This window comes from Neophocaena asiaeorientalis, unplaced genomic scaffold (assembly GCF_003031525.2).
Source record: "Neophocaena asiaeorientalis asiaeorientalis breed wild unplaced genomic scaffold, Neophocaena_asiaeorientalis_V1.1 scaffold131, whole genome shotgun sequence".
Taxonomy (NCBI): domain Eukaryota; kingdom Metazoa; phylum Chordata; class Mammalia; order Artiodactyla; family Phocoenidae; genus Neophocaena; species Neophocaena asiaeorientalis.
Genome location: NW_020173201.1, coordinates 4,340,452 through 4,365,994, shown reverse-complemented (window position 1 = coordinate 4,365,994; position 25,543 = coordinate 4,340,452). Strand labels below are relative to the sequence as shown.

At 32.7% G+C, this 25,543-nt stretch overlaps 1 protein-coding gene across 1 annotated transcript in view; it reads left to right on the top strand.

Moving 5' to 3' along the window:
- Positions 1-13,334, top strand: part of PCDH15 (protocadherin related 15) — a 689,667-nt gene extending 676,333 nt beyond the window's left edge. Inside the window, exons 36-38 of the mRNA XM_024744857.1 lie at positions 10,469-10,539; positions 11,382-11,490; positions 12,486-13,334. Coding sequence (XP_024600625.1) covers positions 10,469-10,539; positions 11,382-11,490; positions 12,486-13,334 — 1,029 coding nt within the window. The remainder of the gene's footprint in view (positions 1-10,468; positions 10,540-11,381; positions 11,491-12,485) is intronic.
- Positions 13,335-25,543: the final 12,209 nt, after the last annotated feature.

Below are 25,543 nucleotides of genomic sequence, written 5' to 3'. Positions count from 1 at the left end.
TTATAATTTTATCATAAGATTCTCCTTCAAAAATAATATTTATCTCCAGTTTAATAAATAAATTCTCATCCGTTTCAGCAAAAGGTTAAGTAAATGCCTACAAAGTTTTATCTAGTGTGATTTAGTTATTATTTCATTGTTGAAAATTATATTTCCATTAAGTTTATCAATAGTATAAAATGTGCTTATTATGTATTAAAATTTAGAAAAATGCATTATCAGTTTTATTCCTAGTTACTTTTAATTGCTATGGATAAATCATCCAAATTTAGCCTCTAGCATGTAAATGAAATATAAAAATTTCAAATAGAAATCAAGTGGAATATATCTGGTGAACTGTCACCAGTTTTATATATGTCTTTCCTCTTTGGTTTAGGCAAAGAAAATAAAAAATTATACTCTAGGTAGAAATTTCGGTAGTTGTAGTTGTTCTTACATCTTAGAGCTAAACTTGTTAAATTCTTAAAGGCATCAGCTAAGCTAAGTACCATCTTTCTGTCCTAGTGAAAGCTACACTGGACCATCGAGTAATTACTTTGTTTTTTCCATCTCACACATGGAATAAATTTTATTTACTGGAAATCCCCACTTTGAATACAAGTGTAATTATTATACTCTTCAGCTTTAATATTTTAGAAGATATAAGTCTGCACAGAGAAAAACACAATTCTAAAATATAGGGAAAGTCTTGCTTGATAATTGCCATTGTAAGTATATTAATATAGATTCAGAGCCCTACAATGAATGCATCATTTCATTGGTTTTGTTTAACTCATATTATGTGACATTTCTTCAAGAATTTGATCTGGCATCCCCAATTAACAATACCAAATAAAAAATGTAAAGTTAATTATTTTCATTAGTTCCTCTACTTCAGATTCTTTTCATCCAAATCAAGAGTAATTTTTTTTTCCTGGGGTTCTTGAACATGATTTTTTTCTCTCTTTCACTGAAAAACTTCAGTTGGAGTTTTTGTTGGCAGCTGGTCATATGCATGAGAACTTGTGCTATTTGGCGGACTCTGAAAAGGTATTATTGACAACTGTGTAAGCGTTTAATGTGCAAGTGTGTGTGTGTGTGTGTGTGTATGTGTGTGTGTGTTTGTGTGTGTGTGTTTATGCTATTTTGTATCAACCTCTTGGAAATGTGAAAGAAATTTCTTGATAATTCCTTAGAATTCTTTGATAATGAAATCTCTAATTACCAAAGAAATATAAGAAATCCAAATAACAATTTTATGTAGGTATGTATAGCCTTATTAAATTGTTACTTTGTCCTTTTTATATTATTTTTATAATTTAAAAATTTTATTAGTATCTTTCTTTGACTGGGAACTCTTTTTTCTTTCCTTTTTTTAAAAAAAATATTTTTATTGGAGTATAATTGCTTTACAGTGGTGTGTTAGTTTCTGTTTTATAACAAAGTGAATCAACTACACGTATACATATATTCCCATACCCCCTCCCTCTTGCATCTTACACTTTTCAAATGAAACGTCCATTGCCATGTTTTATGTTTAATCTAGTCTTTTACTGACACATTATATTTAGAGATTCCCTTCATCATAAAAGTCAACTGGAACATCTTCTACATGAGACCTAAAAATATCCTTTGAGTATACAAGCCAAAATATTATTTCTCTCCACAGCTCCTAAGCCCCCATAACCTGACAACCAACCTCTAAGAAAAGAATGCCCTTTTTTCATTCTGCATTTATTATGATCCAATTAGTACACAAGAAATTATTAGGTACCTTATTAAAAGACATAAACAGGTTACCATACATTATCCTTATTGTTAAAAGTAAACAGTAATACATACAAATGATGTAAAATGAAAAACTACACATTGGATATAAACTACATAACAAGACGTATCAATATCATATGAATGGCTTTATAAGGATCAGTAGGAAGTCACGTTAATTGAAAGCAGACAGATAACTACACATATTGATTCTGCTGTTTACCTTTTCTGAGTTACTTTTTGCCTTTGAGCTAAGACAAACAATACAAATAACCAAATAAAAAGCAACAAAAAGTTTCAAAAAGTATAGTTCAACAAAAAAGTATAGTTCATCTATTGATATTTTAGTTCCTACGTTATGGAAAATATTGCTAATGAAAAGAAGCAAGTTAAATATCCTAGAAAATAAAATATAGGTTTTATTGGATATTTTATATTACATATGTGACTCAGTAGTCATTATTAAAACCTAAGTATGAGCTCTCAACTCTACATATCTCTAAAAGATACAAATTGAGTAAAAGCTGAAAATGTCTAAACTTCTAAATGCTTTAGGATTATCATTCCTCTATTGGCAGAACCATATAATATAAGCACCCTGCAACACCCCCAGTGGATGCCTGAAACCTCGGATAGTACCAAACCCTATATATACTTTTCTGTCCTATACTAGTGGGTGGGTAGTGTATACAGCATGGATATACTGGGAAAAGGGCCTACTCATATCCTGGGAGGGACAGAGAAGGATGGTGTGAGGTTTCATAATGCTACTCAGATTGGAGTGCAATTTAAAACTTACAAATTTTTTATTTCCAGAACTTTCCACGTAATGTTTTTGGACCATGGTTGACTGCAGGTAGCAAACAGAGATACCACAGATAAGGGAGGACTATTGTATAAATTGCTGATAGCAATATATATGTATAAGCATTATATTACCATTATTTCCAGCCATTTCAATCAACAATGCCTTAAGCACTTAAGATGCATTCAAATAAGCAGACTTATTTTTCAAAGTCCTTGAAATATTTTAAATAAATTTTCTACAGATTGTTTTGCTGAACTTTAGAAAGTCTTCATAATAAATCTTCATTGCAGTTGTTTATTAATTTCATATAGCATAGTCAACATCACCAGTTTTATACTTTAGGTCAAGTGTTTAATGAATAATAAATGAAAAATCTTCATAATTAATGACATTCAACATTGAAAAAATTCCATGCTTTTTTCCCTCTCAAGTACAGTCAACTGCTTCACTTACTTGTCCATTTAACTTTATAAATCTTTAGGTAATATTGAATGTTTGGCTATTATATCTCTAAAAACTTTTTTACTTCATGTTTAATAATGTAATTGACCTTTAAAGGCCAGTTAATATTTTGCATTTATTATTTTTAGAATAAATGGACACAGACAAAATCTTACAAACATTTGGAAGAATATGTTCTAGTCATGGAGATATTTTTTTTTGTCCTGTACCAATATGTTTTTCATGTATGAAGCATATCTTTTCCCCAAATGAGTATCTTACATGTATCAAGACTTGTTTAGGACAGACATGATGTAGAATATTTTTAATACAACTGATCATAACAGAGTCAAAGTATGTTATTAAACACCATTGAGATAAAATAGATTGTGAGTAGTTTGGTGTTCATATGGAATGAGGGTCTGGCGTGAAAATTATTTTTAATAATGCAGGCATGAAACCTTGATTCTCCTGTCTTGATACTGCCACAAAATATATTTCTCACTGAGACAACATTTTAGAAAAATTTACCTTCTCAGTTTTTCTCTGATTTTCTTAAGCTACCCTTATCTATAATTCTATTCAATCTGAAAATCCAAGATGTTTAATACTGATTTCTTCGTTTCTGCCTTGCAGGAGAGGTTATACATCAGAGGTAAGGGCTTTATGGTGTTATGTTACATTATAAGCTTATTAGGACAATATTTATGTTATAGGCAGGACTGATTTACATTCTTTCAAAATGAGGGTATTTTCATTTAACAAAACATAAGTATGCTTTGCTATTTATTTTCTTGTATATTTGTTGCTTCTTTGTTTTGGGGTTTTAAGTCTATTATTCAATGGGTGAATAAAGATCAACTGCCGACCTTTTCAAAGATAAATTTATTTTTTCCTGAATTATTCTCTCTCAATATTGTGACATTCCCCCAAATTTATTTTTCTAAGGCTATAAATCTAATCTAGAAACTGTTTCTAATTTAGATACTTTTTTTTTTTTTAATCAGTCCAAGGCTCATTCCTACCATGTTTGAGCTTGAGCTTTTGAAGAGTTAAAAACAAGTCAGACTATTAGAAAGCTGTGGCTTTTCTTTGTGTTAATCTGATTCTCAGTCCACAGAGAAGATACTGGGCATTCTGGCCAATGGTATTTGGTGAATAATACTGTAAGTGGTGCTATCAGTGAACCACTGAGAAGTTAGTATGGTTTGGCATACAGCTCTTCAGTTAAGAGAATGAAATAACTATATGACTTAATTGGCTAACAGTTTAGAATTCATACGTCCTAGGTTTTTTGGAAATCAAAATGAATGCATTTAAGAAAAACTGATTTTCAGGAATAATTATAACAGCTAACAGATTGAATCAGAATATCTCTAACTTCAACTTCCTACCCCTTTAAGTTAATACCTTAACTGCACTAACTCATTAACATCTGTATCATGGAAAATCTATCCCTTCAGTCAAATAGTTGTTCTGTTGGCCATTTCAAACAGTTGGTTCATTGGTAGGATTATCTCCCTGAACTTCTCTGTCCGCTTTCCCAATGCTTACTTTAAGATTTATGTTGTATAACTATTCCCCTCAAGAGTTGAGACGCCAAAATTTAAATTGTGTATCTTGTTTTCATCTGGTTAAAGTATAAGTTATCATGAAACAGATCAATAGAGACTGTGTTTTTTGAAAAATATGGGTGAAATGGGGGGCAGTGGGAAATGATCTCTGCAAAAACTGAGGAAGGACAATTTCTTTAATCACAAAAGAATTTCTGAAAACGTGCTTAATGCTTGAGTTCAAGCATTCCACATTTTGGTAGAAAGAAAAATGGGGAGCATGTCTTAAATATAATGATGAATATATTACAACCATATCATTATTTTGTGTGCCCTACCCTTCTTCCTGATTATGTATATATAATATGATTATATATAATATGACCGGGGAGAAAAAAAGAGGGGCAATTTAAAACAAGGTTAAATTTGCTAAAAAGAATTGTGTGATACTTAAAGTGCTTCAGAACCATAAATGACTCTTTGTACTATGAAGCTTAAAACAAAAAGTTATTTATAGATTTTTATTTATTCAGGTTATTAGCTTTGATGTTAATTAAAACAATGAAATTGAAGCACATTAATTATGTTCTAACATTAATAGTCAAAATATTATTTAATGCTGTTAGTAGCTATCACATGAATAATAAATCATATCCCAAGGTAACCAGTTTTAAGCTGTGGCCTTATTTTCTCTCTTTTCAATGATAATCTACTTTTTCCACCTGAATTATTTTCTAAACCTTTTTCTATTTTACTTTCCTTTGGCAGCAACAACAACTGCTGAGGCCTTCTCTCCTTAAACCAGAGGTATCAATTTTCTTTTCTTTTCAACCTTCACTGAGTCTTGACAATACTTTATGTGACTCTGAGGCCCATCTAACGTGGGCAGAGTGGGTGGCTGCCAGTATGGCATAATTTTACAAGGAAGAGAAGAGGTGGTTTTAAATTAAAACAAATAAGCAAATAAATAAGCAAGCAAATCACCTGTCTGCTGTTTTCTGGTGACTGAAATTCCAAATTTTTAGCTTCACTCTCTGGGAATTAGATAAATAAGACCTTTGTTCCTATTAAAAACAAGCAAGCATTAAATGAAGCGAGTCATGAACCTGATCTGTCAGTTATCTTAGTGAATCTAGATTCATCAGAACTGTTCTTGAGATCAGATTTAGGTTAGGCAAAGTCTGAAGAAAGAACGCTGACATCTGTGCTGAAATAACAAAGGTAGAAATTGGGTTGTGATAAACAGACTTTGATCATTGAAATGTGATTCAAAATACTGCCTTTGGGCACATGTCTATTTTAAGATGCTTATGACATTTTCTTCTGCAAGAAGAAAAAAAGATATTTGGAGTTATATAATAAATGCATATCATTTTTATTTATTTATTATTCATATATACTTCCTAAATAAAAAACATATATTAAAGTTAATTTTAAATATCTCCTTACTTTGGAAAATTTAGTATTTTCTAAGCGCCACTTAAAAAATTATTCCTTTATTCCTATTTCTCAACAACAGAATCTTAACTTTGCTAAAGACAGGCATTTTGTGGTTAGAATTTACTCCCCCAAATCATCGGGAGGTTGAGTGACAGGAATATTCAACTTTTATACATTTTATCAAAAATTTCCATGGAGACTTCTCCATAAACTGTTGAATCTGATAACTCAGAGTTAAAATCCAAATGCCAGTTACCTGATGCAAGGCCTTAGTCAGGCTATGTATCCTCCTAAGCATCAATTTCATCTTTTATAGAATGTTGGCAGTAATATTTCATATATAAGCTCCTAGCTCAGCAACTGGAACATAGTGGGAAGAAATTCAGTAAATGGTAGTTATTTTTCTTGTTTTGTTTGCATCAGTATAAATTTTTATACTTTGGTCAATAAGAAACTAGGCTGATTCTATGTGTGTGCGGTCAGCAAAAATGAATTTTTAAAATAACATTAAGCATTTGATCTGCCCATAAAAGCACCTTTTAGTAAGCTACTTAGCATGATTTTCTAAACTCTAGGATTTACCTGCTAAGTGGATGGCAACAGGGACTGTGTGGAACAGCAAAAAAGGCCAATATCACACTCATTTTTAGGGCTGACTTAAGGAGCTTTAATGGTCACCAAGTCCTTCCTCCATTTTCTTTTTTTCTGGGTGGTATAAGTATCCAAGACCAACCCTTCAGAGTATTCCCTTCTACTAGCTCCTGTCTCTCCCTACAGAATACAGAGTGACAGATTAAATCTATGATTGAGTTTCCTGGGCTCTTTCCCAGTTGCTGTATCCTTCTATTGTATTTTTTAAAGTCATTTGATGCCAGATATATATTGTAGCTAGCAAGAGCTAAGTTTCATTTACTGTTCAGAGAAAAAGAAAAAGTACGTGTCTGTAAAGAAAATTGATTCTTTTAAAATCTGAAATCCACTCAGTCGCATTATGTTTCCATAAATATTTTTCATTATTGCTAAAAGTTATTAGAATTCAACTTCAAAACCTTTTTTTAATTGTTGTAAGAACACATAACTTGAGATCTTTCTTCTTAGATTTTTAAGTTCACAATACAGTATTGTTAGCTGTAAGCAGAATGCTGCACAGCAATCTCTAAACATTTTCATCTTGCTTCATTCAAACTTTAGACCTGTTACATAGCAACTCCACATTTACCCCTCTCCCCATCACCTGGCAACCATCATTTTACTTTCTGCTTCTCTGAGATTGACTATTTTAGATACCATATGTAAGTGAAGTCATGCAGCATTTGCCCTTCTGTGACTGGCTTATTTCACTTAGCACAGTGTTCTCAAGGTTCATCCATGTGGTAGCATATGGCAAGAGTTCCTTCTTTTTTTTCTTTTGAAGGCTGAATAATACTCCATTATGTACCACATTTTCTTTATACATTCTTCCATTCATGGACATTTAGGTTTCAACTTCAAAATCACTTGGCAGTCTTTGCTCAGTCTCCCTATGTATTAGATAAAACATGCATTAGTCAAGTAGTTAAATATTACTTCTGAGACCAATTTGCTTCATTTAAACCAGTATAATTACGTTGGGTTTTGGATGCCTCAGAAGTCTAAGCCTACCAATATGAAACATGTATTTTTTAAATACATGTTTTTAAAACGTGTATTTTTTAAGTTTGTATTTTTTAAATACACGTTTTAAAAACGTGTATTTTTAAAATTTGAATAAGTCAAATTTAGACTTTAACTTTGTCCCAATTTCTTATTGGTCTGAATTGGCTTCCTACAATAAACCTTTTCCTATAATAAACATTTTTATTGGCAATAAAACTGCAGACATAAAATCATACAGTGCAGCAAAATGAATTCTTACAGCGTGCTCATGCCCTACTGGCTCTCCAGTAGCCCCTCCGTGTTAACACTCAGATATTATTTCTCCTTTCCCTAACCACTCCCCTAGCTTTTTTCCCAAGATAAATATTTAATACATATATTTAATTTCAGCTTTATCAAGGTATAAGTGACAAATTAAATTGTAAGATAATTCAGGTGTCCATTGTGGTGATTTGACATATGTATACACTGTGAAAAGACTAACGCATCCTTCCTCACATATTTATCTTTTTTTAAATTATTTTTTTGGTGAGAATATTTAAGTTGTATCCTTTTAACAAATTTCAGTCATACAGTACAGTGTTACCAACTGTAGTCACCATGTTTTATATTAGACGCTCAGACCTTGTTCATCTTATAGCTGAAAATTTGGACACTTTCACTAACCTCTCCCTATTTCCTCTACTCAGCAACCACTTTTCTACTCTGTTTCTATGAGTTTGGCTTTTAATTTGGTTTTTTATTTTCAGATTCCACATATAAGTAATACCATACAGTATTTGTATCTCTGTCTGGCTTGTCTCACTTAGCATAATGCCCTCAAGGTTCATTTCATGTCATCACAAATGGCATGAGTTCCTTCTAAATATAGCCGTGTATTGCTCAGTAGTAGCAATATTGTAGCCAATGAGGTTTTTCCAAAGTGTGATTACTGCCAATTGAAAACTTTTTACCTGGCTTCTAACACCCAGATTGGTTTGTCTGTTTTTGAAGTGTATATAAATAGAATAATACAGAATCATGTTTCATTTTGTACCTGACTTCCTTTGCTCATCATTCTGTTGGGGAGATTCATCTCTGCTATGCGATGTAGTAGTGTGCTTATCTCATGGACTTTTGCATCAGTTCCAGTTTTGGGCTGTTACAAATGATGCATTTTGGTGAACAATTTTACATATATATGTTGGGCACATAGACTGAACTAAATTGAATTTCTGTGAAAAGGGATGCATATATTTGACTTTGGTATTATTCCCAAACATTTCCCAAATGGTTTTGCTAATTTATAATCCCTCCAGAAGTATATGAGAGCTCCATGTCCTTGACGCAACATGGCATTGCTGATCTATCTATCTATCTATCTATCTATATATATATATATTTACTTTTAGTTAATCTTGTGGATAAACTGAAACCTTTTTAACATCAAAACTGGATTCCTTTGCAATTAATTCACAAAGTATTTGTAACCGCAAATGCATCAGAGAGTACATTTAGTAGAGTAATTGCAAACTTATAAAAATCTAGGGAAGTGATGTAAATGAACAGAGTTTATTCAATGTAGAAAAAAAAAAGAGCAGATGGGGCATCCTATTGTGACTGAGGGTATAGATGTAAAATAGTCTGGTTGAGAATACAGCAGTAACCAGAAGAAAACATGATTGCTTTAAGGAGTAGTACCACCAACTAAATTCATGACGTGTAAAAATATGAGCCCAGTGTTGCCATCTTTTTATTTTTTGAGAGAAATCAAAACTCAGATCTTTAATAGCATTTTCTGATGAGCATTTGGGCAACTAATCACTTTTTTAAAATGATATTTGCCAAACAAAGCACAAGTGAAGTCTATTGTCCATTTCCATCATGCAGGCTGTGAATTTCCACACTTTTTAAATGATATATTAGTGTCCACAGAGGACTTTTTTTCCTAATACTATACCTGGATCAACAAAATTAGTTCTTATGAATAGTAGATGATCTTAGAAATAAGTATCCACTGGTTTTCCTATGTATACCTATACATTTTCCTTCTTCCCTTTTCTTACTTCATTGCAAATTAATTTGGTTAAACCTTGGCAGTTCAATTTATTTAAACGTTAAAATGGAGTTAAAGAGGAAAATACAGTGAAATTGAATTTAATAGTTATTTAAAGCTAGTTCTATATGTATGTCTCAGGAAAAATATCTTTCCATAAGTGTAGAGTGACAAAAATCAATATTGTCTGGAATTTAGAACTGGAAACCTTGAAAGGGCCTATTGTCTGACAAATTTCTTTAAAAAAAATTAAATTCAGAATTAGCAGTATGTTTTAAAATGTAAATATCCTTGGGCTATATCACATATTAGCACATTTTTTATTAATGTATAAATGATTTTCAGATCCTTTCATAAGAGTAGCATTTGATGAATGGGAGAGCTCTAGATACTAGAAAATTGTTATCAGGATGATGAAACAGTGCTGAAGATAATGTTATAATTTTCTTCAAGGCTAAAGTCTATTAGTAATGTGTTAAATAGATTGAAATATTAACTGTCTATTGATAGTTTTAAAAATTATCTAAGAACAAATGATATGCTTATCTGTTCTCTTTAACAGGTTTACCATTAGACAAAATTTACTTTCCCCCTCCTCAGTTCTAATAGCATAACTTAATTTTGTGTAAAAGAGTTACAGCCAAATATATATATATATATATTTTTTAATATGTTTAACTAACATTTTTAATTAAAGTTATTTTGACAGCAGTGTTTTGAGTCATCGAATACTAGGTCTGGAAATTTGACATTGAGCTGAAATGTGATAAGAATTTATTTTCAAATGCGATTTCTCTTTTTGAATAATAGGAGTTATCCATGGAGTCTGGAATTGATCCTGGCCAGGAATATGGACAAGATTATTACAGTTATGAGCATGGGTACATCTTCAGATTTTTTATCCAGTATCTTAATATTTTTATGAATAATAAGGTGTTATTAAATGATTATTACTAGCATTTTTATGAGTGTCATTTCATCAGTTTCATTTTTGAAAATGTATCTAGTTTTAGCTTCAATCAAGTTTAACCATGTTTCTATATTGAATTCTATTTTGATGTTTATATTGATATTGGCTACAACTTGAAAAATGCAATAAAATTATTCAAATTATTTAAATGAGAAATAGAAGTCAAACATATTTGCTCAATTCCTGAATTCACCATTTCTTTCATATGAGATATTTAATATTTTATCTAACCAATCAGCCTCAAGATTTGCCCAAGAGAAACGAAGAAGAAAACATACTTTAGAATCCGGTAATAAGCATTTCGAAAGTCAGTTCTACACACATAAGTTAACTGCTTTCTAAACATAGAGGAAAATAAAGACCATTACAGATCACATTTGAAGCAGATTTTTACTATAAACTTAGAGAATTTATGTTTTGAATAAGCTATCATACTTTCAGAAAGAACCAATTTGGTGCCCTAAATTCTTCAGTTAGTCAAGGAAAAATATTCCTTTCTCTTTAGTCTCTCCTAAAACTTAAATCTGAAATAACTCTTTTTCTTGTTATTCCAGGATACCATTATGGCAAAAGTCATTGGTCATCAGGTTGTAGTTCTTTCTCTATGATTTTGTAACTAGTTTACAAGGAGCCCAACAGGTGCTGTATAAATATCTGTTGATTGAATTATGAAGAAAAAGAAGAAAACAGAGATCAGTCATGGTTATACAGATCAAATGAAAAACTGCTTAAAGTTGTAAGTTTCTGTTACAGGTATGAAATGCCTCAATATGGAAGTCGCAGTCGTTTGTTACCACCAACTGGACAAGAGGAATATGGTGAGGTGGTTGGCGAAGCTCAGGAGGAATATGAAGAGGAAGAGGTAATTACTGTAATTTTTAATGGAATATTAATATTTCAAGAATAATACTTTTTAGCCCTATTTGAATAGCAGGCTACAAAACATTTCAAAATTTCAGAAATCCTATTCACTTAGTAGTTGATTTCCATAGAACGATTTAATAACTCTAACCATTCCATTGCCTTGTCTACAGAAAGAAATTTTTTATATAAGTTTATTTCTATAAAACATTAAACACTTGGAATAAAGCCACAATAAAATTTATATTTTATAAAATCCTAAATGTTATTCCATAAAGATATTATAATCAAATATGTTAAAAAGTATTTTGCAAAACAAAATGCTCCCACATTGTCTAGCAAACCTAAAAATCATGAAAGTACAATATCAATCTTTTAATTATAAGAGAAAAATAAAACCACCAGTATTCTTAATGGAATTACATCATTTAAATTACCATAATTCATCTGTATCAAATTCTTATACTTTGCCTGAAATATTTATTTGGAATAGTTATCCAAAAATTGTAAAGAAAAAAGTTTTAATGTCACTGTACTTTTACCCTGTTCAGAATTTTACAAATAGTCAGATTTTACATTAGCTATTCAGATAAGCTATCATAATTTCCTGATTGCTTAAAATTTTGTTAAAGCAAATACATAAAACTATTAATCAAAGTCTAGGGATGGGAGAGGGAAGAGGTAATGATTAATTTTCTTTCTCCTTTGATCTAAGGTGCAAAATAAATTTTGAATAAGAAAAAATGAGGAAGCATTAAATTTTGGTATTATAAGGTATAAGCTAAAATAAAATAATTTACATTTCCTTGAACACCTTCTGCCTATATGCAGTGGGGATAAACAGTAGGGAATTGTGTGATTGTTCTATGAAACCAGTTTTATAACTTGCATGAAGCTGTCAGCCTGCAGATTCACTCGTGCTTAACTTGTGTGAGACATGGTCACGTAATAACCATTCCCCAGCTGACACTTCAATTGCATTTTCGTGATTTTCAGGAAAAGGCAAAGAAAGTTAAACCAAAAGTTGAAATTAGAGAGCCTAGTGAGGAGGAAGAAGTAGTTGTCACTATTGAAAAGCCACCAGCAGCTGAGCCAACATATACGACCTGGAAGAGTGCCAGGATATTCCCCATGATTTTTAAGAAAGTTAGAGGACTAGCTGAAAGAAGAGGCATCATTGACCTTGAAGATGAAGAGTGGCAGAGACGCCTTGAGGCAGAAGATAAAGATTATTTGAAACTAACACTGGACCAAGAGGAAGCTACAGAAAGCACGGTAGAGTCAGAGGAGGAATCCTCAAGTGACTATACTGAATACAGTGAAGAGGAATCCGAGTTCAGTGAGTCTGAGACGACAGAAGAGTCTGAGACAGAGACACCCTCTGAGGAGGAAGAAAGTTCTACCCCTGAATCAGAAGAATCGGAATCCACGGAGTCAGAAGGAGAAAAGGCAAGGAAGAACATTTTTCTTGCAAGAAGAAGGCCCATTGCTGAAGAGGTCCAGAAAGTCAAAGATAGAAAAGAGGAGCTACCTGAAGAGCCAGAAGAACGGAACGTGGAAGAAGAGGAGGAACGCCCAGCAGAAGAACAGGAAAGTGAGCTGACCCCTGTGGAAGAGCCCACGGACCTCGAATCTCAAGACATCACTGAGGAGGGCAGTGCAGAATCAGCTTCAGTGGAAGGAAGTGTGGAAAGTGAGGAGGAGTCAGAATCGAGTAGCAGTAGTAGTGAAAGTCAGTCTGGAGGTCCTTGGGGCTTTCAGGTGCCAGAGTATGACCCAAGCAAGCAGGCAAATGAAAAGAAGCCTCCAGGAGCAAGCTCAGAAGGTTACAACACAGCACTTTAAAAGAGATCACAGTAGGTGAAAGTTTTGCAGTGATGAGTGCTCTTGTGTGCAGTGCCTTCTGTGTGTTCTCTGAAATGACACTTGAAGGGGAGGAAATTGATCATAATTCTTATCTGACTTAAGATTTAGAAGCATGCCAGAGAAGTGAATATATATGCTATCCAGAAGTGGATATATATGCTATCCAAACAGATTTGTATATCAGAATATATTAGGGTAAATCTGACTGATCTTTCCTATATTAGTAATTCAGAAGACATGCAATCAGTTACTCAGTATTTAATATTTCATAGTGTGATTTCTGTTAATGCAATGTGGCATTATGTATTGCCAGTAATGCTCTGACTACTGGAATGGACTATATGAATATATATATATATATATATATATATATATATAGTGGTTTTGTATCATCTTAAATCCTTAGGACAATATGTAACAAATAAGATCTCTACAAGACTACTTTTGCATATATGTACATTTCAAATGGCAAACATATTATCAAAACTATCATGAACATGTTCAATTAGGTTTATAGCTGGCAGTTTCAAATATTAGAAGTTAAATGATATAAATTAAAAAAAATAAAAGTTACTACCATTTCCCTTCTGTTGTGGATAGGAATTTACCATTTCCCTTCTGTTGTGGATAGGAATTAAAGTGGATTTAGAAAAAAATTGTAACAGTTATAAATTTTTTTTCTGGGTAACATAATTTTGAAATATATATCTGGAAATCCAAAATCATGGCTTACTTAGTGCAACAGGTTGGTACTTTACATATCCCAAAAATGGCAATACTATTTTAAGAATAACCAAGGAGTTTTTCACCTCTGCACCTTGTCATTTCTAATGTGGATTGGTAAAAGAAAAATAAATTTGTGAAAATTTCCATTGTGTTCCAGTTGCTTACTAAAGGAAAATTTACAATCATTAGTTTTCTGTTTTGTGTATTACAAAATAAATTGTGCAGGATGGGAAGATATTTTCTTTTAAGTTAACATATATTTAAATGGATGATCCAGAAAACCAGGACACTTCAAGTGAATAAATGCATTAAATTATACAAAAAGTTTGGCTAATAATGGAGGGTTAATTAAGAATTACAATACTGTGGGTTTAAAAATATCTTTAAAATATTGGGAATGGAAGTATTAGCATGAACAGAATATACTAATAATGCTGGGTTTTCCTTTCAATTTAACTTTCCTGAAAAGTATAGCAACTGTCAAAGAACGGATCAGATTCTTAAATATAACCAGTATACATTTTTTTTCATAGTATAGCAGTAATTTGATCTAAAATAATACGAGTACTTCCTGAAATGTCTACTTTCCAATCTAGCAAATTTTTTCAGAAGTTATTAAGCTCTCAAACCAATGAAGAATTTGTGGAAGAGAAACTGATGTTAATAAAAAGGTTCTTCCCTCTACCTCTTGGGTTGTTACTTTTGATAGCTTTCTGTCAAAGGTTTTGAATTTTGCAGGCATTGTACTCTTTACCCTTTTAATTCCTTTGATAATGATTCATGCTTTTTTATTTTGACAGTGGGCAAGAAAACGAATGATAAAGTTAGTTGTTGATCGAGAGTATGAAAGTAGCTCAGCTGGAGAAGACAGTGCTCCTGAATGTCAGAGAAACCGTCTTCACAATCCCAATATCCACAGTAATATCAATGGCAATATATACATTGCACAGAATGGCTCTGTGGTGAGAACCCGCCGTGCCTGCCTCACCGATAACTTAAAAGTTACTTCCCCTGTTCAATTGGGGAGGCACTTTAAGAAACTAGACAAGTTGGCAGTGACACATGAAGAGAATGTCCCCTTGAACACATTATCAAAGGGGCCGTTTTCTACTGAGAAAATGAACACAAGACCAACTCTGGTTACATTTGCCCCTTACCACGTGGGGACTGACAGTACAACAGTGAAGCCTTTGGGGAACAGGCTGAAAAGCACAGTTGAACAGGAGTCCATGGTTGACAGTAAGAACATCAAGGAGGTTCTGGACTTCCATAGTGACCACACGCAGTCAGATGACGAGGAGCTTTGGATGGGTCCCTGGAACAACCTCCATATACCAATGACAAAACTGTGACTGATTTTTTTTAAGTTATTTTGTTTTTACTTCAGTTTTTAATAAACTGCCCTTTTTATTGTCACTGAGAAAACAACGTATGGGATTTATATCATGCACACAAGCTAAAACTTTGAACAGTAGGCTTTAAAGTTTAAAAAGAGACAGATTTACACTCACATTTGTATCAACTAATTGTTCTTCCCAAATATCTTTTTGGACAGACTCTCAATTCACTATATAACGTCATTTAAACATTTAGCTGTTTTTTGGGGCCTTGAAATGTTTTTCATTTTAATAAAGAAGAAATAATTTACTAAATAATCATTTATATTTTGTTGATTAACATAGATTACTTTTCATCTCTAGCTTCACAGAACTTGTTTTGGTGCATGTAATTTTACTTTTCATAAAAAATGGGAAAAATTTATATTAGAGGATTTTACAGGTAATGGTTTTATACAGTTGCTGTCTATAACATCCTAATTTTTTAAATGAAAGACTGAATTACAAAGAGTGATAGTTAATGTGGGGATCTTCTGTAAATTATGTAGAATCATGGGCCTTCTGTCCAATAGAAAGTTTTTCAAATTCTTCGTATGTATATGTTGACCTGTTAAACAACACTTGAAGTCATATCTCTTTTATAAATATCATTTACAATTTTCCCTGGTGTGCGCCCCACACTCTGTAAACACTCTAGCCATACCAATCATAATAGGCAATTTAGTGTAGCCATTTGAAGTTAAATAATTATTTGGAGCATCAGAGCAAAAGCTTCCTGAGGCAAGAAAGGGTCAAATAGGCAGTAATGCATCTAGAGTAAGATCAGAGAGGTCTCACATTAATGCCACCAAACATGAATATTTTATTAACTCAGTATAAAGGAATTTGGCAGGGTCAAGAATTTATATAATATATGAAATGCCAATAAAGGCTGTAAATTCACAGCTTCAAACATATTACAGTATTTCACTTTTCCCAGCGCCAGTTTATTCATAAAATATTTAATGCACATAGTATGTGCATAAAATGCAGACCAGAAAATGATCGCCTGGGTCCATCCATTTTTTAAATCAAAGAACCCAGTCTTGATTTTTTACCATTGAACAAAGCACAGTGTTTCACCATTAACAGAAATGAAAACAAAATATCCTTTCAGAAAAAATCCCCCAAACTTGCCTTGTGTGTTGCATTCTCTCCAGATATAAAAAGGATGAAGCAATATAATTTAAAAGAATTCAGAATTTATTATGGCTTAGTATTTTATAGATGTAGCTCACCTCAAATTTTGCACAGTATTGACCAAGTTCAGATTTCAATAAAATTCTCTCATGCACGCTTATTATATGGTTGAAAGACTGAATAATGTGTTACTATCTATTTCCCTCCTACATAGTTCATATTTTAAAACTTGTTTATTATAATGCTATTTCCTTATTTCCAAAGTGAACAAATTGTATGTAACTTAACTTACATAAGTAGTATCTTTTAATTTCAAATTTCAAAAAGTATTTGAGATTGAATACAATAACATCTCATTTATCTGACATTATTGGAAATTAATGCATTCTACACTCTTGCCAGAAAAACTATCAGCATTAACTGGGAGCTTATTAGAAATGTAGAATCTTGCCCACACCCCCAGGTCTGCTTAACAAGAATCCATGTTCTCACAAGATCCCAAGGTGGTTTCTATGCATACTAACTTTTGAGAAGTAATTACCATTATTAATACCATTGAACTCCAGGGCTTACTCCTTGAAACACCAAAGCAATTGTTTTTAGTTTAAAATATTTTGGATAGAAGTTATATTAAGCATATTGTGTTTTCCTACGTGATCAATCAGAAATCACTAAATATAAGTTAATTTCCTGATGTCCCAGGGTCATCTCAATTAGCATCCTGGTATTCTTTCTACATATAGATTATGTTGTTGTTTTTTTCTTTCTCCAATTTCATGCTGTGATATTTAACTAATTTTGTCACTGCCTCTCTCTAAAATTCATCTTCCAGTTTACTTTGAATCTTCTGGTGAGAAAGTTTGTGTCTTTCTTTGTTTTGCTTGTTATTGAGAAATCATTAAAACCTAAGATAGGGATAAGGTATGTGGATTCAAGCGAAAGTCTTATGATTCTAAGAAGCTTTTCAAGGTCACTATTGGGATCTGAGCACTGTTCTTGAAATCTGAAAGTTGGCAGAAGACTAATACCCTGATATATGAGATGTCGCTGTATTTTAATGTTCAGTTTTTACAAGGAAATATGCAAAATATTTCCAGCTACTTAGCACACATATTTCAGCCATTTCAAGTTGACCATTTCAGTGAAAACAATCATGAAGTTAATATGTCCCTAAGTTAGTGGACATACCTAAAGATAAGCAGTATTTACACAGAGTAGCCAAATCAAATATTTGCTCAGTATATTTTGAGGTAAAGTATACATTGCAGCAAAAGCATTACCGACTAACAGCATAAATCTGGACTGATTGAATAGTAACTTTGATAGGAGTTTATTCTATAAAACTCTGACTCAGGATTAAAATTGTGGAATCCAGGGGAGACCTTCAAGTATGTTTAAGAATACTTCATGTAAATGACGTTTTCTATGTAAATGTTTATAAAGAAAGTGGTGGTTATTTTTCCTAGATGGGTATAGCAATTTTTTGTGGTGGTTCTTAATCAGCACCAGCTTTCAATCAGTCAGAAGAAACAACAGATCTTGGCTGATTAAGATGAGAACAGACTGATATGACTATAATATTGCTAAACCTGTTGATTTTAAGAGAAGGCCTTGTTGGCATGGGCAAGGCAAGGCAAGGAAAATGAAAAAATAGATTCGAAGTGACATAGGACATTTGTGACTCAAAGATCATGAAATCACAGAGGCTAATCTCTCTCTCTCAACTTCTCTTTTTCATTAGGTACAAACTGTGAGAGTTGTCATAGAATGATAACTGTAGGCTGGCCAGAAGCATCTTTTTAAATCCAGGGAAAAAAAAGTTTGCCCTGAATTTTGTATGTGATATGGCATTCATGTTATTAAACCACGTTGTTAACAGGAATGTTAAAACATGTTATTTATTCTAAGTGGTTCTTCCAAATGGGATATGGTAGCTACTATTAAAATATTGTTAATTATATTTATGTATCATAGAGCCAGAAAAAATTGAATATTGATTCTTGAGGGAAGACATTTTCTTTCTTTTAATTCATGAGCTTTACTTTTTCTCTTGCTCTGCTTCACTTTCTGCACTTTCTGCCATGAGTGGGGCTTATATACCACTTAAATTAATTAGTAAAATAGGCAGAAAGTTCTAATAATCCATTCTCAGGGCAGATGCCCACTGGTGCCTGAAAATAACATAGCGATAAAGCTGAGAGATAGGTTCAGAATTATATTGAGGACCTCTACTTTTTATTGATAGTTTCTTCCTCTACTCAAATGATAATAACATGGATTTTTTTGCTCTATTTTTTTCTTCTCTTGTTTTTGCATTTGTTGACTTTGATCTGTATAATAACAATCTTTACTTTTTAGATTGGTATTTTTTCATTGCAATCTATATTTATGATAAGTTAAGCACATATATGGAAGGCTTGAACAATGTCTATAGTTTGGAAAATTATCAACACATTCACTGCTCTCCCAGTTTCTTTTATCCAAACACTTTTTTTTAAACAAATATTATGTTACTGTATGTAAAATATGAATTAAAAATTTAAGTTAAAATGCATTGTTACTCACTACACAATGTTTCAAAAATAAATTTCCATTTGAAAAAAATGGCCTCTCATTATTTTGTCAGGTGGGGATAAACATCAGTAACGATTTTCCTATTTACATGTTTAGTATTTCAGTTTGATAACACAAAGAAAATCCTGCTCTTCAAACTCTTATCTTTGAACAATGTGGAGAAAGGATGTATATTTTAAAACTATCATCCTTTCTGATACATTTCATTCATGTATACGTGTTACCAAGTACTAAGAAGAGTGGGACACTGTATTCTAACATTCCACCTATCCACTTACTTTTAAAACAATATTTATAATCACATAAACACTAAGATGTTAATACGTAATCCGTCAGCATGTCCACAGAAATGCTAAATGACAGCATAAATATATCAAGAAGTATAGTCAATATGAAGTTACATTATGCCTTTTTACATGATTGAGTTGGGTGTTTCAGGTTCATAATTTGTGTATTTATATCTTTACCTATTATTCATCCACCTATCTAGCTATGCTCATATTTCCCTGGATACATGCAGCTTACCTTAGCTTTATAATGCAGCTGATGGTATAATAACCTCAATCGTTTTTTTTTTTTTTTTTTTTTTGCGGTACGCGGGCCTCTCACTGTTGTGGCCTCTCCCACTGCAGAGCACAGCCTCCGGACGCGCAGGCTCAGCAGCCACGGCTTACGGGCCCAGCCACTCCGTGGCATGTGTCAATCATCTTTTATCTCAAACAATCAGTATTGGGAAGAATAAGTTTTTTGAAACAACTGTCTCGAATACAGAGTAAATTCTTGGCCTTTGCCCCTTTGCTCTTCGTATCATAGAATAGAATTTTATTCATCTTTGTATTTCTGGTGCTCACACCAGAAAAATATTGCATTTAATAGAATGAGTTAATTCTAGCCCTGTCACTGCGTGACCTTGGGTGGGTCATTTGACAATTTACCCCATTGGGAAATGACAATAATAACGTCCACCTCAAATAAGAGATAAAATCAGAGATTTGATCTGAACATATTTTTCCATCTCTATAATGGAATATAGAGATGGAAAGAGAATAAAAATTAGAAAGTGTTCTTCATATTCTTCACAAATATGGCCAGATTATAATATTTTACTTGCTAAACACCAGTGTAACTTTTACTGACCTATTCCAAGTAGTAGATATTCTAAGTTATAAGAAAATACATCTTTCCTCCAGGTAACGAAAATGGTTTGCATTTTTTTTTTTTTGCGGCACGCAGGCCTCTCACTGTTGTGGCCTCTCCCATTGTGGAGCACAGTCTCGGGACGTGCAGGCTCTGCAGCATGTGGGATCTTCCCGGACCGGGGCACGAACCCATGTCCCCTGCATCGGCAGGTGGACTCTCAACCACTGCGCCACCAGGGAAGCCCACTGCAACTACTATTATTAATCAGATGGCAAAACCTATGGAAGTCAAGACTTCTTTTTCCTTTGAGAAACCAAATACCCATGGAATACACTAAAAATAAATAAAATTTAAAATTTGATATTAACTAGATTCCTACTTATAATAGTTTCTAATAAGGCTTCTCTGTAGTAAAACAGAATTTTTTAAAGTGTGGGGGAAAAGCTTGTAATAGTTAAACATTTATATGCTTAACATTTTTTTAATTGGGCAAATAATGATTTAATTACTGTTAGTAGTAGAACACAACAGTTCAACTCACAGAATGACAGCATTCTATATGCTCAAAAATTAAAAGTTTGTGAATTAAATTGTCAGCTTTTAGGAGGACAGATCCAAATATACCACAGATAGAGCCATTATACAGTATTTTACACTGAGATCTAACCATTAAAATCACTAACAATTACTGTCCCATGAACTAAATATCTTTTTTTAATACACATGTATACATACTCATGTACATGTCCATGAATAGTATGGTATTTGTAATTTGCATAAATGGAGGTATGTTACATCTCACTTAGCTTAATTTATAACTCAAACATGTTTTTGAAATTTATTCATGATAGGTTTTGCTAATTCTGTTAACTTGTATTCTATCACTGTCATATAACATTTTATTTGTCTCTTCAAAATGACATTTAAATTATTTTCAACTCTATTACTGTAAACAATTTTGGCAAACACTTTTTAACATCTTTATTGGAGTATAATTGCTTTACAATGGTGTAAATATCTTTTTAATGAAAATTTTAGTGCAATTGAGTTAATTAAATATTTAAGGCTGATCCATTTATTACAAATAGAGCCAGAAAACAAAAAGCAAAAGCAATGTTCCAGTAAGAGTACTGTGCTACATGTAGAGATGGGCAGGTATCAGGGCACTTAATTCAGTGCTCTCATATATCAGCTAGACATCTTAAAGATCTTGGGAATTAGTCTTTGTATATATGAAATCAGGATATAAAATTTCTAGTTCTTTGGTATCTAGTTAAAAGATCTTTATTAGGGCTTCCCTCGTGGCGCAGTGGTTAAGAATCTGCCTGCCAATGCAGGGGGCACGGGTTTGTGCCCCAGTCCGGGAGGATCCCACGTGCCGCGGAGCGGCTGGGCCCGTGAGCCATGGCCGCTGAGCCTGCGCGTCCGGAGCCTGTGCTCCGCAACGGGAGAGGCCACAAACAGTGAGAGACCCGCGTACCGCAAAAAGAAAAAAAAAAAAAAGATCTTTATCAGGATAGATTTTTTAATATAACTCAAAAATATTAATATAATTTAAAACATTAATTCTAAACAATACTATTTCTTACTATAGATAATGCAAAATACTGATTTGGAAGGCAGAAATTAATAATACAGTATCCTAACTTATTTTGTCTTAAATTTATGAGTTTTGTAAATTAGTTTGCAAAATAATTTGTATTTTTTTTAATTTTTATTTCCCATGTTTATCACCCTTTACCATTTTCTTTTCTACTTAACTTATACTTTCTGACAAATGATTACTTATTCTTAGGGAACAATGACTTCTAAACAACAGTTTAAATATATTTTCTTTTGGAAAAAATTTATATGTATGTTTTGTCCATCAACAAATATTTATTTTAAGCCTTTATGAAGGTTTTTATATTTATCAAATGAGGGCTTTGTGTGACATCTGTTATTTAATAAGGTAGCCTAATTTCTTTATATTTACAAATAATTTATGATTAACTTCCAGGTATAATTAAATACCACCAAATTTAACACCAGCTCCTACAGGAAAAAGCAATACAATAAATTTCAAATCAAACTACCTTTTACCATGAAATGATCCTCTGGGGTTTCAAAAAGTTAAATGCTTGAGGCAAATACGTAGATTACTAAGAAGGAAGCCAAAAGTTCTTTAATCATGGGTTGTAGGACATCATCAAGACTGAAGACAGAAAAAAAGAGATAAAAGCCTAACTATCCTCTGCATTTAAAAATATAAGCAAGGTTTTCACAACAAAAGGATAACTTAAAGCAAACTTTTAAATCTAATATTAATCAAACACAGAAGATTTAGTTTCATAGCAGAAAACATATTTTTATGGCAAATTCCAACTAGGATGGAATGTTAGAAATTCTCAGGCACACTAGCATCTGACTGCTTAATTTCCAATCTTGCAGAGACGTCAGTGAAATTACATAAATCTTGTTACATCTCCGAAAAGGTGTTTTGAACAACTGTCATTAGTTATTACTTTACCTGTCTCAAAATATTTTTTCTTGATAACCAATTTCCAGGCATGTTTATCTTTACTGAAAAATAAGAAAGGATTTTTTTTCAACACAACTCATTGTGTATAATGTGGTAGCTACAAGTTCATTTGGTACAACATTGCTATCAATAAAGTAAAGCAACGTTTTAGGTTTTTATTTATTTTTCATAAATCACTGGTTAAATACCATGGAAAATTTATAATCTGAAAAAGGTTTCAAAAAGTGAAAATCATTTTTGAAGGACATTTATGTTTTGAGATTCTTATATTTGGGGAATGTTTCCTTACGGTAGGCTTTCACAAGTATTATGAAGTATCTTTTCCAAAGTGACTTCTATTAGTTTTAAAGCTTTCTTTCCTGATAGGCCCAGTCAGAAGAATGCCAAAAAGATTATGTTGGAATTGCATCATATGAAGTATTTTTACTTCTTGATTTTTTTTTTTCCATTAGCCTATCAGCAATGTGAGTGCCAGTTTAACTGAGCTTTTAAGTATACAGTAAAATGGGGTACCTCCTTGGCAGCCAGCATCAAGATGGTTAAAACGGAAAGCTTAAGACCCATGTATGAACAGCAAGGTACTCTTTCTACATCAAATACAACTGTTTATACACTCTGTATAGACAGGTTCTGGAACCACAAACATAATCATAATTTTGTTCTAGCAATTATCCATAATCATTTTAAAATTAACTTTAATTGAGCATTCACAGTGTACCAAGTATCATGCCCCTAGTAAATCACATGTAATTTCATATACTTCTTAGAACCACTGTGAGGTAGAGCTTACCTACACACATTTAACAGAATTTTAAAAAAAAAAGCTGTAAGCAAGGAAAATTGCTACATGACTTGCCAAAAATCATACAGATAAAAGGTGGCAGATCAAGAATCAGAGCCAGGGTTTGTATTCCATAGCCAAGTCTTTCAGGGATTCCCAAATAGATAAATGTTTCTGTTAGCATATATTGTTTATTGTTCATTAAATGTCAGACATGGTAAGTATTCCAGAAGACAACATTGTGTATTATTTTCATTTCAAATTCAATTCACTTGAGTGGCTTTCCTTCCTGAACTAAATAGAGATGTTCCAGATGCAAGAATAATATAACTAAATTTATTTCCATAAGTCATAAGAGGAAATGAATTTGTTTTAATAGTTAAGGTGGTACTTACAACAATCTATCTGAGAGCCACTGATGTGAAGACTAGCATCTGTTTGGAAGCATTTTCCAGTTATATCTTTTAGTAAATATAATCTGAAATGCACAGTATTTCATTTAGTTACAAGACCATTTCATACAGTTATTCATATTTATTTTTAAGAAAACAAAGACTTCTCTCATAGTATATGTGAAATTTTTTCATTAAAAAGATTTTTATAAAATATCATTATTCAGATACAATGTTGTGCAATGTGCATGGTGCAAGATGCATTACTGACATATGATACATTTTATGAAAACAACTTATAAGTAAAGGTGTTTCTAAAAGCATAGGATTCCTTGAGCCCCCATAGTTATCCCTTTGGTTTCAAGCCTGGACATATAGATGAGTACTGCAGCAGAAGGAAACTCACACCCACACTGCTTTATGTATATATCGTCTCAGTATAGGGACACCAGGTTTTCTCTATAACAAAGGGAGTTCCTAGCCCAGGAAGTAACACTGCAGAGCCTCCACTGCTCAACCAGGAATGTTTCATAGAAATTTTAGTCACGTTATTGGAGAAACCCTCTCTCCCTCCTCTGTCTTCTGTGATCTGGCTTAGTCTAGCAAAACCAGCTCATGTCAACTGCTCCAGAAAAGAGGGGATGAGCCCCCATGACAAGCAGGTTGTTTCTCATATTGTAAAGGCAATTCTTTACAAAATATGTGTTCTTTAAATTGTAAATTTTTAAATTATCTTACGATAATATATTTTTCTCCTAATTTTGGCCTATATATATATACCCCAGGCAGAAATCCAGTAACAGAACAGATGGTTCATAAATGAGAGAGCACATAGTCACACTATGTGGAGACAGTCTGCAAATAAACCAATCTATGGTTAAGTATTAACATTTGCTGGGTCATAAACTCATGGATGTGTTAGCACTTTGAAAACCTCATTTACTTTCTGAGCCTAACACTAGCCTTAAGTACGAGATAGTCAGACTTACTAAACTTCATTCTATAAAAGATATCCTCAGTAGCAGTATCTCTTTGAGTGATAGATTCTGAGGAAAAATCTGTACAAGCTTAAACCAAAAGGAGAGAAAAAGAAAAATATTAGGATGTGACATATATTATAGGTAGAAATATTTACAAGAAAGTAACTTGGAATACAGGAGTTGGAATTAATTGAATTCATGGAATTACTCATGTCTAGTGATTGATGTTAGCAATGCTGGACCTAAGCTGGGATTTTGGCTGGAGCACTTATTTGTGGCCTTTCCATGTGACCTGGGCTTCTTAAGAGCATAGAGTGCCTCAGGGCTGTTGGATTACTAACATGAGGGCTGCACATTTCAAGTATTCTAATGAAAGAGATGGAAGTTGACCTGTCTTTATGACCTACCAAGCCTAAGTTTCCAAAGAGGAAACAAGTGAGAGTATCCCAAAAAACAAGTGAAAAACTCAATCATTTTTACTGATCTAGCCTCAGAAGTTAACCAGAATCAAGTCTGTCATATTCTTTTCAATACAAACAAACCAAAAAGGGAGAAGTC